The following is a 17593-nucleotide window of genomic DNA, read 5'->3' as shown; positions in this document are numbered from 1 at the left end:
AGAGAGAGAGAGAGAGAGAGAGAGAGAGAGAGAGAGAGAGAGAGAGAGAGAGAGAGAGAGAGAGAGAGCAGTGAGTTGACTATTTAGTGAAAGGGAGCAATAAGCGGTTTGGGGTATGAGAATTGAGAGTATAAGGGCATGAGACTGTGAGAGTGAGTACATCATATCATATCATATCATATTATATTATATTATATCATATTATATATAATAAAAGTTGGGCTTAGACGCTGTAGTTGCGTCACGTGGCTTCACCAAATTGCAGAAATTTTAATAAATTTTTAGATTTTAAGAATAGATATATACATATTTTTTGGATAAACATGACAAATCAAGTAATAAAAGAAAGTAGTATTTCATTTACAACTATAACAGTTGTGTCTATCTAAAATGTTATCAACAAATCCTAAAATCAATAGAATAGAATTACCTAAGGATATAATTTAAATAAAAAAGAGAGATAAAAAGAGTGTAAAAGAAAAAAAAAAGAAGAACGAATTTGCATTTTTTTCCTACTCACCAAATTGCGGAAATTTTAATAGATTTTTGAAAAATAAATATAATTTTTTTATGTTCTTATCTTTTTCTCATATAATTTCTAAGTTGATAAAAATTTTAATTTGAAATTACTTCTTTAGATAAAGTTTGATAGACACAAAAACTCAATAATTTAATATCAACTTAACTTCTTCTCATCCATTAAGAAAAAAAAATATTCTTAAGCTTCACACTTTCATAAATTTGTATAGATATATATTTTTTGTTCTTATCTTCTTAAATTGTAGGATTTTTTTAAAATATTTTTAAAAAATAGATATATATTTTTTGTTCTTATCTTCTTCTCCTATAATTTTCTTAAAAAAAAAAAAAAAAATTTAGCTTCACGCTTTCATAAATTCTTACTACACGTAAAAAAATTGAAGAGTTTTGTTTACATTTTAAAAATTGCAATATTTTTGATAAAATAGAATTTTAGTTATTATTATCAACTTAAACTCTAATACTTAATCAATTTTTAGGATGTACACAAAATCTTAATCAATCATTGAATGTTTATCAATTTTATTTAAATCATAATTTTGTACTTTAATTCATTAAAAAAAACGTCTGTCCTTATTAGTACTTTGTTTATTTATACTAATATGAAATTCTATCCATATTTATCCAATAAAAAAATGATTGAAGGAGAATTAGTTTAAGTATAAATCATCTAAATTCAAACTTTATCGGATTAAGAAGTTACCTCCTTATCAAAAGCAAAGATTTAAAATCTTATCTCACTCTAAAATACAATACAGGTATTATTATGCTTAGCGGTGTTTGTCTCTTTACTTCTTCTTCTTTTTTTTTTTCTTTTTTTTTTATTTTTTTTTTTTTGGGGCCTGGCCGCATGTAAATAGTGTTACCTCTAACAATGTTGGTGCAGCAAATCATGAGTACTTATTTTTGATGTTGGAGCTTTCATAATAGAAAAGTGCTACATTTCTCCTCTCTGCCCTACCCTACAACCTTGCAGGTAATTTTTTTTTTTTCATCAAATTGAATAGATTTTGTGTATTTGTTTGCCTTTTTATTATATATAATATGCTTTTTATCAACAAGTTTTACAAATAGACTGAAATTCTATGTTTGATCACACTTTTTAGTGTTTTTTTTAGAAGTCAATATAGCAAGCAATATATTTGTATTTTTCAAATTTCTTATTACATGATTATTTGTTATTGACATCAATATTTTATAATGGATTTAATTTGTTATGGCTTTTGTTTGGTGTTTTGTTCCATGTAATCTATATTCTTTAATTAAAAGCAAAATTTGCTATCAAACATGAAATTGGATACGAGAGAATCCATCAGTCTAAATTTCTATGTAAGTCTATCTTTACTTAACTCCATTTTTTTTAAAGCTTTTTTTAATTAATGAATTGAGGTTTTGGCTTAATTTTGTTTTCAACCGTTTCAATTATTGAATTCATTATTTTTTATGATAAAAAAAATATATATGTGTTCTCAAAGGCTAAAACACAATACAATTACAAATATTACTTTAAGTTAGGGTGTTATATTTATTTATTAGTACGTTAGAATGTTACATTAAGTTAGAGTATTATATTTTTATTTATTATTAATTTAGAATGTTACATATGGATACATATGCTGGTTTAGGGTTGATATAACTTATAACATTTGAAGGAAATCAACACTAAAACAAATTATTTAAATATCAAAATAAGAAATAAAAATTAAATTTCTTTAAAGTGTACAAGTACAATTTATTTTTTAATCTTAAATTTTAAATTAATTATTTTTTCATTTTATTTGTTATTAAATTTAATTATATTATCAAAATATTTTTTATTAAGCCGTGCATCGCACGAGCATAATACTAGTATAAAAGAAAATAAAATTAGATACTTATATGAAGGTTTTAGAGATTTAGGGTTTGTAAAGTTTCAACTTACAATTATATCACTTCTAAATTTTTCTAATTACTCAATTTTCTTTTTTCTTTAAAATGTAGGTTCAATATAAAAGGTATTTGATAAATTGAAAATAAAATGAATATTTATATGAGTTAAAAAATTGTTTTAAATTGGTCGTTTCACGTTGACACATATAAATTGGCATATTAAATGTATGAATTGCGAGTCATGCAGGTTGATCACTTATTTCCCTAACTCGTAGAAACATGTGTCGTGTTTGTGTCGTATTTGCAATTCATGTCAAACATTGACACCTCTAGTTAAAATGTAGTTGTACTTAGGAAAAATAAGGCTTTAAAAAGCTATACAACAATGAAGTTAAAAAACTAAAAGGATTAGCATGAAATTAAAGCACAAAATTTCCACCAAGTTGCTCAAGAATTGAAGCAAAATGTATAATGATTGCATTTGTTTTCTATAGTATCTTATGTAGTGGTTGCTGGCTTGTAACAACAAATACAATTTCTAGATTGGTTTTCGGGTTGTTTTATTTTCCAATTCAAGGACTAAAATAGTTTTACATTTTATTAATTGAATTCACACCATGTTCTTTAAAATACTACAAGCACTATAAAATAATAAAAAAGTCACGCATAGAGATCCTTCTACCGCCCACAAAATAAGCGCTCCTGTCCTGCCATTGTATTTGTTGGTCTCAAGCACGAATCCCACATCGCGTAAAAACGAGTAAGGGGGAGGCGAAGCAGGGATATAAAAGGAGAAGTGAGAAGCTGAGCAAAGCATACCTTTCTCGGCCTTTTGGCTAAGATCAAGTGTAGTATCTGTTCTTATCAGTTTAATATCTGATATGTGGCCCATCGGGTCACACGATATTAAATTTATTTCTTGAGGGGAAGAGCCCACCACAATAGCTTGCTATTGGGGCTCTTAAGCGTCGCCCATGCGTTGCACTATAGCACGGGCCTGGCGCACCCCACCAATTCAGTTTTAAAAGTTTAGTAGGAAATCCGGAACTAATCAGGATTATTCGAGCTGGGCTGAAAGATAATAATTCTACCGTATGATAGACTAATGTTGTTCTAACAATTTTCGATTTTGGGTTTGGCTGTTTATCTTTGTTATATTCGTTGTGGGCCGAAAGCGAATGTATGGAAGGAGATGGGTACGGTCATGTTTTAATTGACTGGACTGTGGTGAGCCCGGAGAACGATTAGGTCAAAGAAGGCCCAAAACTGGATTTTGGATTGGATCGGTTCAAGTTCAGCTCTCTACTCATGGTATCGAAGAAAATAGGGCTCTACAAAACAAAAGAAACCTATAAAAGCGCCTAAAAAATAAATAAACTTATGAAAAATGCTAAATCTATAAACTATTTTACAATTATTATTATTATTATTCTGTGTAAAATAGTCTCACATCCTGCAAAAGAGAGCAACGGAAGTGTAGCAAGTAAATAAAAAACACTAAAATGTGTTTTTGGTCAGTTTTTATATACAGTTTTTTAAAATTTCTCTTAAAAAAAAAAAATTCTCATTATTTCATAGTATAAGTATACTTTACCAAACTCGTAACAAAAAAATTAAATAAGTTGTTTCCAAATGGACACTAAAACCATAAAAATTTACCCAATTTTTGCTATGACTTGTCATGTGATGAGTTATGAGTGGTGGAGATATGGACCCACTATTTTTTTTCTTTTACTCGCAATTTGCCATAGAGTTGTACCAAAAATTGTGTTCTAATTAGTTTAATATGCTATTGTGCATTTTTGGCTTGATGGTTACTCAAGTACAAAGTTCTCGTGAGGTGTGGGAGGCAAGGGTCAATGATAAAGTCTCCCAAAGAAATTTCACACATATACACTTAGATTAGACTAAAGTATAATTTTTATTTTTTTATAAAAAAGATTAGTTTAATATTTGGTATGTAGGCTAATGGTCCACATGATATTAAAAATGCCCATCACAATTTAATATGCATATTGTTTTTCCCTAGCTTTTGCTTTCTCTTAATAAAAAAAAATTTACACTCTTTTAAGTTTAGGATTGCATCTAAATCTGTTTCTGAACTTTTAAAAATTGTAAAACATTGAGTTTTGGGTATCTTTAAAACTTACATAACAAAAAAGTCGAGAAAGGGAATGAAAAAACATATGCATATATCCAGTCGTTACGTTGACAACAAACTAATGAGATGAGACCTAATCACAGTGATTATTAAAGTTCTAGTCGTGCCTATTTGGGTTACACATCAAGTATTTAACTGCACACTCCACTGTTGTCGTGTAGTATGCCACCTTCAGCGAGTCCTCAAACTTAAAATCACTACTTCAATTCATCTCTTCATCAATCTGGACATTTGGAGGATTGTTTTGGTGATTGAGGATTTGAGAATTTGGATTAGATAACGTGGATAATAGTCTTCTTGAAGCTCAAGTTTGTGGTAGATGGTGAGCTTGGAGTTAGAAGCAATGAACAGAAAATAAAAAGGGGAGGGGGGGAGGAGAAGAGAAGGGTGATGAGTTTTATGTTTTTATAAATTTTCATATTTACTACTTTTGTGTGTGTGAAGAATACGTTGTTTCATTGTAAGTTAACATCAAAGTTTTGACAGATTCGGATCAAAGGGTTAGATTGACATCGTTCTAATACTCGAGAGTGTGAATTGCAAATTTTAAAAGTTAAATGATTGATTTAGAAACAATCTCAAATTTAAAGGGTGTAAAGTATTTTACTCAAACAAATATTATATGTATTGTGAGATTCTAAAAGTCAGTATTTTGTTTTCAAACCAAAATGTCCAGACTTTTTTGATTATTTAACTATTTTTTCGGATATATGTAGTTTCTCTATCCTACATGTACCAAGTTATTGTAAGAAGAAATTTTATGTAAAAGCCAGTCTCTTATATTGTCCACGATGAGAGAAATTAAGCTTATAAACTACACAACAAATTATTCAATCAACAATATTAATCGAATGCAAGTGTTGAAAAGAAACTTATAAAAATATATTTTTTATTCTTCAAGTGGTTTTTAATCATCTTTCTTCCTTTGTGTTTATACACAAGTTGGTCTATGTGATTCGTAAGACCTTACGCCATGCATAAACTAATAATAATGTTGTATATCTCTCACAGAATTATTATATATTTAGTTTTTTTTTTTTTTTTTTTTTTTGAACTTGGTGATTAGGAAAACTCAAAGTCACACGGATTAAATTTCACGATTTCATTACTATATAAAACAAAACACCTGTCCTCCCTAATAACTTTTATATTATTTTCCTTTTCATGTTTTATCACTTAAAATAATATCAGTCAAAGTATCCATCTGAAATTTTAGAAGAGTAATATTACTAGTAAAAGTACTCCAAATTTTATTACATAAATCCAACAAATCAATTTATGAACTTATAACAAAAAAAAGAAAGTAATTGAAATTTTATTTATATATATATTTTTGACATGATACTAATCATATTTATTATCTATTATCTTGGTTTATAAATCTTTTAAAATAAAATGTCTAGTTTATTGACCCAAAAAATAGGTACTCGTATTCTACCATTTTTTATTTTGTTTTATTTATTTATAGGAAAATCTAAAGTGTTTGGTTAGATTTTTAAGAGGGAGGATTTATCTAGAATATACACACAACACCAAGGACACAGGAGACAGGACAACCACAGAGGATTATCCATCAAAGTCAAAATCCCAACTTCGAATTTCTGCGTTTTAAGTTCTTACAAGTCGTTTAAGATTTTTGGTTGCCTGTTTTTAGTTGAAATTGATACTAAAAAAAACATGATGTGGGACGAGTGGGACGACAACGTAAACACCGACCACGAACAATCCGACCGACAACAAGACTCCCACCTTAATTTCGATTTCCTCTCTGCCTTGTCTAAACCCAAGGTACTCTAAACTATTTGTTTATTTATTTATTTATTTATTTATTTTTTTAATTTTAATTTTTTTTTAAAATAATAATTTTCTCGTTTATTTTATTTGATAGGATTACTATAAGATATTGGAGGTGGATTATGATGCTACGGACGATACCATTCGGTCCAATTATATCCGCCTAGCTCTGGTTTGTATTTTTAGTAAATTATCGTTTTTTTAAAAAAAAAATTTATTTATATTATTATTGTTATCGAAATGTTATTATGATTTTACTAATAAATTACTCTGTAATTTTGTGCCTGAAGAAATGGCATCCGGATAAGCAAAAAGACCAGGACAGTTCCACTTCCAGATTTCAAGATATAAATGAGGCATATCAGGGTCAGTTTTTTATTTTTTATTATTTATTTATTTATTTATTGGTTAGTAAATATATCAATATTACAAAGTATTTATGTGTTTGTTTTGGTGCATTGTGTGATGGCATAATTTGTAGCATAGACATTGTACTAAGGCTTTTGATTTGATTTTTGCTGTTGAACCATAAGTGTTTTTAGTGAGTAAAGAAGATAAGCTACTTAACTGCTTGTGTATGTGCTTAGTGTCGTATATTTTGTTAAAAGGAGGGTTGTGGTAGTTTGATGGATAGTGCAAAATTTAGTCACTGCTACAAATACGTTTGTTGAGGATCCATGGCCAATCCCAAAAATTTTAGGACTAAGCTTGGTTGTTGTTGTAAATTGTAACAGTGGTATTTGTTTGGGAATGAAATCTCTGTGAAGATGCATTTTTAATCTCATAAGAATTTTGAAGTTGAGTGAGTGGAGTGGATGTGTTGTTCAGAGGAGGTTCTGACTTGTGAGCTGGTTGGAGCCTTTTATTTTTTTCTTTTTTTTGAAGTAAAGAGGAATATGCATTAAAAACTAGGAAGAAGGTAGAGGTTCAGGACAACGCCTGTTAGAGTACAACCCTTGGCTAACAGCCTCAAACACATTCAAAAGGTCCACAGGTGGACTAGAAAACAAAAGAAAGTCTAAAACTTGAGAACATCCTAAATTTGCTAAGTGATCCGCACAGCTATTAGCCTTGCGGTAGACGTGCTGGATGCAGTGCTGGGAAAACTAGTGACCAATTGCCTGCAATCATCAAAGAGGGTAGAAACAATGGAGCTAGAGTAGGTCGGGTTTCTTTGTTACAGGGCCATGTTCTTTGCTTTTTTTAGGAAGGTTGTGTAGTTTTTGTTCCTTTACTGATTTTTTTGTTTTTTTCCTATTTAATGAATCAGAGGGGAAGCTTTTCTCATACTATATGGCTAAGAAAGTTTAAGGATCAGGGGGGCAGTTGCCCCCTCTTACCCCCCCCCCCCCCGGCTCCACCCCTGCCACCGAGCATGCCTCTTAATCCACAAATCTTACACCCTTGCTGAACAGTAATCACAAGGAGGCTCCTATAATGAGACCTTTGCAGTCTCCACCATTGTGGAAATCCATTTATACATGCATCTTAATTCTTAAATTCATGTGTCAATACCACAATTAGAACCCAAAATCCTTAAAATAATTCATTTTCTTCTCCCCAAAACACACCACGAACTGCAAAAGGGGCCACTCACCAATTTTAGCAATAACAAATATTGATGCATTGATCAGCTATATCATTGAAAAAAAAAAAAAAAAAAAAAAAAACCTTACCTATTCTCTCACGCATTAGACTCAAGAAAAAACTCAACCAGTTACTACCTACAAAACATGTAGGATTTAATTCACAAACTCGTAACCAGTTATATATTCCACAAGATTCGTTAGACTTAAAGGTTAAAAATGTTGCTGGCTTTGGTGGTGGGGATTGGTCCCTCGTTCCTTTTGAGCTTCCCCCTGATATTAAAGCTGAAATACAAGGAATCCCCACCCCTGTTATCGCAAGAGGTGGTGATAAATTGGCTTGGAAATGATCGTCATCAGGTGCCTTTGATTTGAGGAGTGCATACACTCCAGCTACAAGCTCCTCAGAGGTGCACTCCTTCCCTGGGAGGTGGATTTGGAAGCTCCATACACTTCCAAAAATGCAAATGTTTGTTTGGAAGTGTATGCACAACAGTATTGGAGTTAAAGATTGCCTTGCTCAGAGAGGTAGAGCGTTAGACACCGCCTGTCCTTTGTGCCACAGAGAGGTAGAAATGATTACCCATGCTCTCCGTGACTGTCATGTGATTAAAAATATCTGGTTTCAACTGGGAATCCAAGCTGCGAACAGCACCTTCTTTACCCAAGATATCGGGGAGTGGCCTGTGACTAATGGTAGCCATAGGAAAGGGCAGGTTGCTAAAGACCCTCCTTGGGATATCATGTTTCTCTTTGCCATCTGGTTAATTTGGAATCAGTGAAACCATGTAGTGTTCAAGAACAACAGTCCTAATCCGAGAATTACAAAGGAAATTGCCAGACAAGCGACGGAGTTCTTTCATTGTGCTAACCGATTTAAGAATCCCAAAATCATGATTACCAGGCAAGTTCGTTGGGAGAAACCTGATCCGGGATGGATGAAACTTAACACGGATGGAGCCTCCAATTCTTCGCTGGGCATAGCAGGGGGAGGGGGTTTGCTAAGGGATGACGCAGGACATTGGGTCGTGGGTTTTTCCAGGAAAATTGGAAGGCAGATAGCTTCCTGGCTGAGCTTTGGGCACTCAGGGACGGATTGTTGTTGTGCCAACAAATGAATTTGAATGCTATTGTTATAGAACTAGATGCTAAAGCCATAGTTGATGCGTTTACTNTTCAAACTTATATCTAACTCAATTTTACCCCACCTATTTGTCATATATTCCTTTATTGTGTATTCTGTTTTAGATAACTAGTAAGTTATCCGTGTGATTCATGAATAATGTTGCAATATTTTATGTAAGATAGTTTTGAAGAATGTTGTATATGTATTATAGTATAATTATTAAAGAAATTTATTAGAAATGAATTCATCATAAAAAGCAACAATTATAAATTGCACACACATAACCACTATAATTATTTAATTGAAATATTGAGAAATAAAAAAATAAAAAATAAAAACTTTTGAGGAATATTATAGAATAAAGTTGATAAGAATGTGTTTTTCTCTTTTTTCTTAATTCTAAAACAAAATACATATCTCAAACACCCACAATTAATCACATCATTTACAAAACCCACAAATCCAAACATTCCACCTTAACATCAAAATTGTAATTGCTGTTGTTATTCAATATAAAATGCAAGCATCCCTTCCTTGGTTGTAGCCAACTCATATGAGTTAGGATTAGATGAAACAACAATGTTAGATTAGGTAGGTGTTGTCAAAAGATTGAAGGTAAATAACATTGTTTTTATTCAATGTGTATTTGACATGGGATGAAATGAAGGGCTATGGGTATGTGTATATAAAGGAGTAGAAGTGCAAGAGATAAAAATAGTGAATTAAAGTACAAAAAGTTTTATGTATATGTATGAGGATAAAAAGTCTTGAAATATTGAACCAAACGATACAAAGAATATTTATTTGTTAATTAGAAAAGTATTGAAACATTGAATTAAATGAAACAAAAGTCAATATTTAATTTATTCTTATCTTTGATTGGCACTTAAGAATATTTTAATTCTCTTTGATAGAATGCGCAACTTGGTAAAACTCATATTTTCCCACACACAAGGTCTCTCTACTTTTATATATATATATATATATATTGATTGATTGATTGATTGTACGGTTCTTTTGTACCACGTAAAGAAGACATGTGAGAGAGAGAGAGAGAGAGAGACATGCTTTTATTAGATAGGTTTGGCTAATTGGCTTCCATCCAATGCTAAAGTGCATTGGACTTGGACGTGATAATGAAACAATACAGATTTTAAAATGGTCACATGTAATTTTGTATTTCATTTAGCACACACTAGCATATATATTGAATGGAAGTGTGTGCATCGGTTGGGTTAGAGTGTTTTTTTAACCCAGCTTAACTTTGTTGGGTTTAGAAATTTTCAGCCCAATCAACCCATACGATTGAGTTGGGTTGGTGGGTTGGTCTTAAATATTTCATCTATTGAAAAGAAATAAAGGGGGGGGGGGGGTGCCATCAACATTTTTCAACAAATTATTACAATGCATGTAATATGCCTAAATTATATTTCAAATTCATCCAAATTGATTCTTAAAATACAATATAAATCAAAATAAATTATTGAAATAAGTGATAAAATAAATAGAACAAGACTTAGGTGCTATTCCTTAGGTTCTCTTTTTAATATTCTGCTATGTTGATTTTTTCTCATGGGATGGAATATATTTTTTATTAAATAGCTACATAACTAGATCTTAAGAAGAACTTAAAGAACACATCTAAAGTACTGTACCTAAGTTTTGTCCAAATAAATATATATGTTAAATGGATTGGGTCAAACAGTTGAAAAAACTATCTAAGTGATTTTATTTTTTTTGAAACCCAACCTGAGTAACTAGTAATTATACTAAGAGTATAAATAATATTTTTATATTTTTCAATCACTGTGAACAAGACACATGGGTAAAAAAAATTCTTTTATTTCTCGGAGTACGGTAGTACTTCCTTCTCTCAAATCTACCATAAGTTAATTAGTGAGAGTAGAAAATTCCACGTTGTTATACTTCCAAAATATAGAAAAAGTACTCATGGGTGAGAGGTTGCAAGTTTCCTCTTGGAATTTTTTTTTTTTTTTGGAGAATCTATTAATAAGTTGTAAATCAAGTGATGACATGGACCATTCAGTAGCACAATAATTTTGTTGAAAAGTTAGTAGCACAATTATTTGATGAGTAATGAGATATAATTCAAAACGCACCAAATTTCATATAATAAGAAGACCAAGTAAGAGATCCAAGATTGAGAACTTGCAAGTTTCCTCTTAGAACCAAGTGACACACATCGAGTTTTTAGTGGCACAGTTATTAGATCTGTAATGAGGTATAATTCAAAATCGCACCAACCTTCATCAAAATAATTAAGGAGACCAAATAAGAGAGATACAAGACAAGCATCAAATTTACCAATAAGTTGTCATTACAGTGGCAGAAGAGTAGAGAGAGTTTTTAATGACTTAATTATTAGCTCAGCCACACTTTGTGGATCAAATCAAATACCACCAACCGTTATGTAATAAAGGGAGCAAGCATCTTGAGGAACAAAATATCAGATGAAAGCCATATGACATTTTGAGTATCCAGCACTCCAGATTTTTTTTTTTTTTTTTTTTTTAAGTTTCAATTTATAGCATTCCTTTTAATAATTGACTTTTATCATCAAACTTAGACACCAATTATTTTTGGTGTAGACGGGAATTAAATCGAAGATCTTTTATTTAATCATTAAAAACTTTATGAGTTAAGCTAACTGGGATCCACGTCAAGCTTTTATTTGGAAGATAGAGAATCATAAGTTACAATTTTAGAATATTGATGATAGTAATTATTTGACAAAGTATTATTGATGATGGTAATATATATTTGAATATTGATTATGTGACAAAATTCAATCCATTTATTTCAAAATAAATTGAAAGGATTTTTAAAAAATTTGTATTAGAACTAACCTAAAAATCCATTGTTGCTTACAGTTTGAATCAGCTTTTTCCCCATCCCCCCCCCCCCCCCCCCCCATTTTGCTAGATCTAACAGTTTATCAGCTATCACTAGGAAGCACATAGGCCTCCTTATGAACATGTAGCAACATGATTTTGCATCACCGGATGTGAGACTCTTTTTGTGGATTTGATGTTACAATAATATCTAAAATGGATAAAAATGCATTTTGCATCAACGGATGCTAATGCTCGAAAGACTGGTTTACTGTAGGCTTAAACGTTGATACACGTGCCTACTTCACCACAGCTACCATGACAAACTGAACTCAGCAAAACAAGGGCCAACGCACTTTTTACAAGAGGCTCCATCTGTAGTAAAAACAAAGGGGCCTCAAGCCAAGCCCAGGAAGCAGCTTCACACTAGTAACCTCTTGCTTGTTTGTCAATTGAAGTGTGCCTTCCAACCATGTGGAGGCTTAGAATTGAACCGTCAATTAGGATCCTTTAGAATTCATAGACAGTCACAATCATACACACAAACACAAAACAGAAATAGGAATAACTGAAATCCTTGATCTAGGCTTATTACTGAGACATACATCATACATGACAAACTTCTTAATTAGATGTTATAACTTATAACCTTTAGCATGTCAAACATAGAGTAAATGATTAAACATACTCCTAATGTATAAAACCAACATAACTTTACCCTATTAGTAATACAGACCTCTCAGCCCTATGAACATTTTTCTAACTCACATAGGGAAACATATCCCAAAGTTCCCATTGCTTTCTCCGAAAAATTCAGAAACTTTATTAAGAAACACACACACACATTAGTTGTTGATTCTATAATAAAAATTACAACACTTTTAAATGAACATCTGAATGTGATCTTGCTCTCTCTTCTTTTTGGATTTAAGGTACTTCCAAAAGTTGCTATATCCCAGATGATCTCTGTCTATGCCTCTTCAAGCCCAATATGACAAGGACTAATCCAAGATAATCATAATTGAAAGCGGAATCTAAGAGTTGCAGCTTGTAATTGTTCCATGGAGGAAATCTAAACCAAAAATCAGTTAGGAAACTTCTTCTTGTAATGGCCTTCTCATGGCTGAATGTGTCAAATGAGAACTTTCCATGGTACCTTCCAAACCCACTTTCACCGACTCCTCCAAATGGGAGGGTATCAGCTGCATACTACACATAGCCAAATGAAAGTCTTTAGACTGGAGAATATATTAGGAAGTGTTTTTAAAATTGAGTTAGATATAAGTTTGAAGCTGACCTGTATTCAAAAATCAGCCAAGCATACATAGGATGCACCACATACCCATTTCAGACAATTATATCACCTAAAGCAGACCATGCATGTGGATTCTAAAATAAGGTGTACAATACACACACACATATGTGTGTAATACATGACAAGGCTGCTACTTAATTTTTTTTTTCTTTTTTGGTTAAATTGTATATTTAGGTCTCAACCTTTGACTTATGTTTTAAAATTATCATTATGCTTTAAAAATTGTTTTAAAATTAATGTTGTCATCACTTATCATTATCTAAAGAATTAAAAATGTTAAGATAGTAAACGAAATTCATGCAACTTCATTGGCTTCAGGTTATCAAAATAACTTTGGTTTCATAACTCCATTAAATACATCAACATTTCCCATCCATGAGATGACAAGAAGGAGATTTTTGATAGTATAAAATCGATTTTGAGACAAAGGTTAAAGGTTTAATTTAAGGGAAAGTTCAACTCTATTAACCATGGGTCATGAACTTGTAAATATGCGAGCAGGGGCGGAGCCAGGGGGGTCAAGAGGGGGCAACTGCCCCCTTTGACTCCTTTGAAACTTTCTTAGCTATAGGTTATGAGAAAAGCTTACCCCTCTGATTCATTAATATAGGAAAAAAACAAAATAGTATTCAATAAAAGGAACCAAAAACTAACACAACCTTTCTTAAAAAAAGCAAAAGAACATGGCCCTGTAACAAAGAGAGCAAGGAGTTACCTAACATGTCAAAGTCTTTTTATTTTTTTATTTTTGATTTGGACACAGCAGCAAAGTTAACAAACCAAAAAGAACTTTTAGCTTTGGCTTGTCTCACCTTTTCACTTTCTCACTAATATATATACTGTCATAGACTCATAACACTTTTGCCTTTTATTTTTTATTTAATTTATTTAAATGGTAAGAAACACAATAATTTTCACAATAGTTGAGTTAGTAAATTTTTACTTATTTACAATTGTATATTTATTTTGTTATAAATATTTATTAATAATTTCAAATTAATTTTGCCCCCGAATTAAAATTCTGGCTCCGGCACTGTATAGGAGGAAACGATTTGCACACAAAGGGATTTGGATTGGCTGCTATGCTATTGCTTTGATTAAAGTAGTTCAATAGTGAGCTCATTTTTTGTTACATGGAGTATTAATATGATACTATTTATCACCATAGTTTATTTGGTATAACTTATTTTTATCAGTTTATTTTTATTGATTCATTTTGCTTGAAAGATAAATTGAATAAATATACAATTATACCTTAAAAAATGAAGGGGAAAAAAAGGTGAAACTTAACCTATACGTCCTCTTTTATGGTTTTGAACCTATCTGGCTACAAATTTGGTCCTTGCATTTTCGGCCAGTTGGAGCCTAGTTCCAAGCATGTAGCTTTTGTCATTTTCATTGAGCTAAACTTGTGAACTCTCTCTTTTTCTCACTAGGAAGTAGGATCTCAGTGTGACGTAATTAATCCATGTAGCTAGCTTTAGCCTTTAGGTTAGATTTTTTTTTTTTTTTTTTTCCCCCCCCCCCCCCCCCCACCCCCCCGAACAAAAATTCTGGCTCCACCACTGCTCAGGGTTGTAGATTCCTCTGTTAATTTGATACTGTACTTGAGTGGATTGGTGTAATTTTCTTGAAGTGACAAATGTTGTCTTTGTCAAATTAACAGAAAATTTCCAAAGCCTATTGATTTTCTTGTGCAAAAAGATCAAATTGCTGCTTGGTCCAAACTTTGACTGAACCCGTGTATTGTTTCATGTATATGGTATGAACTTTTGAGCTGCTAAGTGTAAGTTTTCTGGGGAGTATCTGATTTGAAATGTGTGAAAATTTCATATAATTGAGAAGCATTGAGAGAGAGAGACATGGGAAATACAAAAAAATGAGTGGAGAAATGGCAAGAGAACTAAATGAAGGAACATGATTTCATTGCAAAATATGTGTCACAGACCTTTCTTGTGCATTGCCTTGTCAATTCTTGTGAGTGTTCTAGGTATTTCCTTAATTTTTCCAATACACTTCCCATATAAATAGACTCATCCCTTTGCCAAACAGGTTTTCTAGAAAGTGCCTTATGGGGAAGTGGTTTCCTAGTACAATGTGTCTTGGAATCTTCTGAATGTGCTTTAGTGTTTCTATAACAACCCTCTTCATTTCCCTAAGGTTTTGTATCTATCATGAAATTTTTTAACAGTAATTGTTTCTAGTGAAATAAAAGAGTGATTACTTATTTGGGAAAGAGGTTGCTGCTGTATTCTGTATCTTATATTATTATTCGGTAACTCAATAGGCCAATGACCCAATTCATCTAATGGCATCCCTCCTTGTGAGAAGCAAAGGGTGAGTATCAAGTGTTGGGTTCAACTCAAAGCAGCAACAGGTTCCCCCAACAAAAAAAAAAAAGAAAAAAAGAAAAAAAGAAAAAGGAAGACAAAACTCAATAAGATTAGCAACCAAGCACGACAGAGTCACTCAGATTCATTATGAGGTGGATATGGATGGAGGCTTGAAGTTGCAAGTAGAGTTTAGGACGGTCCAACCCCATCACTATCCCTAAAACAAGGTTGTCGAAATTAATGATTATGTTAGGATCAAGATGATGCATGTTTAAGGTTTTATACAGAAATGGAGAAGGTGAAGAGGGATGTGGTTGAGGTAGGAACTGGTGGGAGTGATCCAATAACTTGTAATCTGATAGTAAATAGTACCCTAGACAGTCTGTTATGGTGGAACAGAATACCTGCAACCAAAATAATCAATGTTGGGCCTTCAAGTTTATCTTGGTCCAAGGTATTGTATAATTTCCATTTTTCCCTTATAAAAATCTTTATTGTACAGGGACAACATTCACGTCTGTCTGTCTATGAAGAAGTCCACTTAGATGCCATTCCTTGACCTCTCAGTCCCCATGTAACATGTATTATTCCACGGTTTGATTGTGCCACCAGATAGGGTCCTTTACTTGACTGAATAGTTATATGGATGTCAAAGGCTGTGTTGAGGGCATACATCAGCAGCTAATATTAATTCTGCACTTCTTTTCTTTTCTCAGCACATTATGCTCATTTCATAGAATTGGTAACAGCAAAAGAATAATTTAAGTAGTAGTCAGTAATGTGTAACAAATTCTTCGTGTTTAACAAGCGTTTTTCATTTTATCCAACAGTCCTGAGTGATCCTGTCAAAAGAATAGAATATGACAAGAAAGGGATGCTTTACGTCTATGATTATAATATAATTGTAAGTGTTACTCCTCTTTCCCTACTCTACTAAATGTTAGTTTTCCTTCATTTTTTTTTTCTTATTCACCTTGTAATTTTTCATTTGTTGGCTGCAGGAATATCTCAACCGTTACAAAGGCCTTATATTAACATGCAATGGTCTTGGGTTAAGGCATTCGATATGGTAAGTGGAGATAACAAGCACAGATCTCCTTCAATGCACTTGGAGACTTTTGTGGTGCGTGGCACGAATTTGTCGACACTTTAAACTGCATAGTTGGGGATGAGCGCTAGGTCGGGATGCATTAGTTAGTTTAATATTATGTTATGCTCATATACAAATGTAAGACTCACCAACATTTTGTAACTTAAGTCTTCTTGGACATTTTACCTCTTCTTGGAGGTTTGTTGATTATATATGTCACCTCTTTGGGTAAGATATGGCCAGGACATAATACTTCCATTCTTATTTTTTATTCTGCTGTAGTATTACGAAGTGTCTCTTGTATAATCAAATGATCATGCAAACTTTTGAACGAAACTACCCCCGAGAAAAACTAAGGATGAGAATAATAGACAGTCGAGCCAATGAAAACCTGTAGGTACTCGGCCACACCACCCACACCGCCCCACAACACCACACCCCTAGTAGATTTCTTGTACTAGGTGTCATGAAATGAAAAGAACCACAATCGAATTCACGGCATTAGAACACATTTTCATAGTAACAATACAAAACTATCACCCCATTCACAAACCAAATAATACACGAGGAGGTCATTCCCTTAAGGAATAGTGACAGTAGGTTAGGAACATAGTTCCCAAGTACTGTGATCTAACATTTTTCATATCTAACGTCAAGCAATCATATATCATAAGAGAAAGTATCTTTATGTATCAGATATACCCGCATAACTGTTGGGCTAACACAACGTAATTAGAATTACACATATATCTAATCTAATCTAATATAATATATAAGATAATTATTGGTATTATAAGAGAAGGTATCTAATATATATGCATCTTTCTCCCAAAAGAAATGTTTTACCATCCCTAACTTCGTGAATTAAACAAAGCTGCAAATAAAAGCTCAAAAATATTTCCTCCACTAGCAGCAGGAGCAATCTAA

General features: G+C 32.2%; 1 protein-coding gene and 1 non-coding gene across 2 annotated transcripts; both read left to right on the top strand.

Annotated features, from left to right (window-relative positions):
* The first annotated feature begins 3224 nt into the window (after positions 1-3224).
* LOC112005345 (U2 spliceosomal RNA) lies at positions 3225-3420 on the top strand. Its single transcript, XR_002882207.2, has one exon. It is a non-coding gene; the product is annotated as a U2 spliceosomal RNA (small nuclear RNA).
* A 2637-nt stretch (positions 3421-6057) lies between these two features.
* LOC112005211 (uncharacterized) lies at positions 6058-16937 on the top strand. The gene is made up of 5 exons (XM_024037469.2): positions 6058-6358; positions 6459-6536; positions 6655-6730; positions 16407-16480; positions 16578-16937. Exons 1-5 carry the CDS (start codon positions 6248-6250, stop codon positions 16647-16649), a joined length of 411 nt encoding a protein of 136 aa, XP_023893237.1. The 5' UTR covers positions 6058-6247; the 3' UTR covers positions 16650-16937.
* Positions 16938-17593: the final 656 nt, after the last annotated feature.

The sequence above is a fragment of the Quercus suber genome, unplaced genomic scaffold, assembly GCF_002906115.3.
Source record: "Quercus suber isolate HL8 unplaced genomic scaffold, Cork oak 2.0 scaffold_172, whole genome shotgun sequence".
NCBI classification, from domain to species: Eukaryota; Viridiplantae; Streptophyta; class Magnoliopsida; order Fagales; family Fagaceae; genus Quercus; species Quercus suber.
Note: the sequence above shows the minus strand (reverse complement) of the source record. Positions and strands in the feature narration are given on the sequence as shown.

Coding starts and splice junctions, on each gene's coding strand:
- LOC112005211 (XM_024037469.2), top strand. CDS start 6,248: ATGATGTGGGACGAGTGGGACGACAACGTAAACACCGACCACGAACAA. Junction 6,537..6,654: donor ATTATATCCGCCTAGCTCTG/GTTTGTATTTTT, acceptor TTGTGCCTGAAG/AAATGGCATCCGGATAAGCA. Junction 16,481..16,577: donor TCTATGATTATAATATAATT/GTAAGTGTTACT, acceptor TGTTGGCTGCAG/GAATATCTCAACCGTTACAA.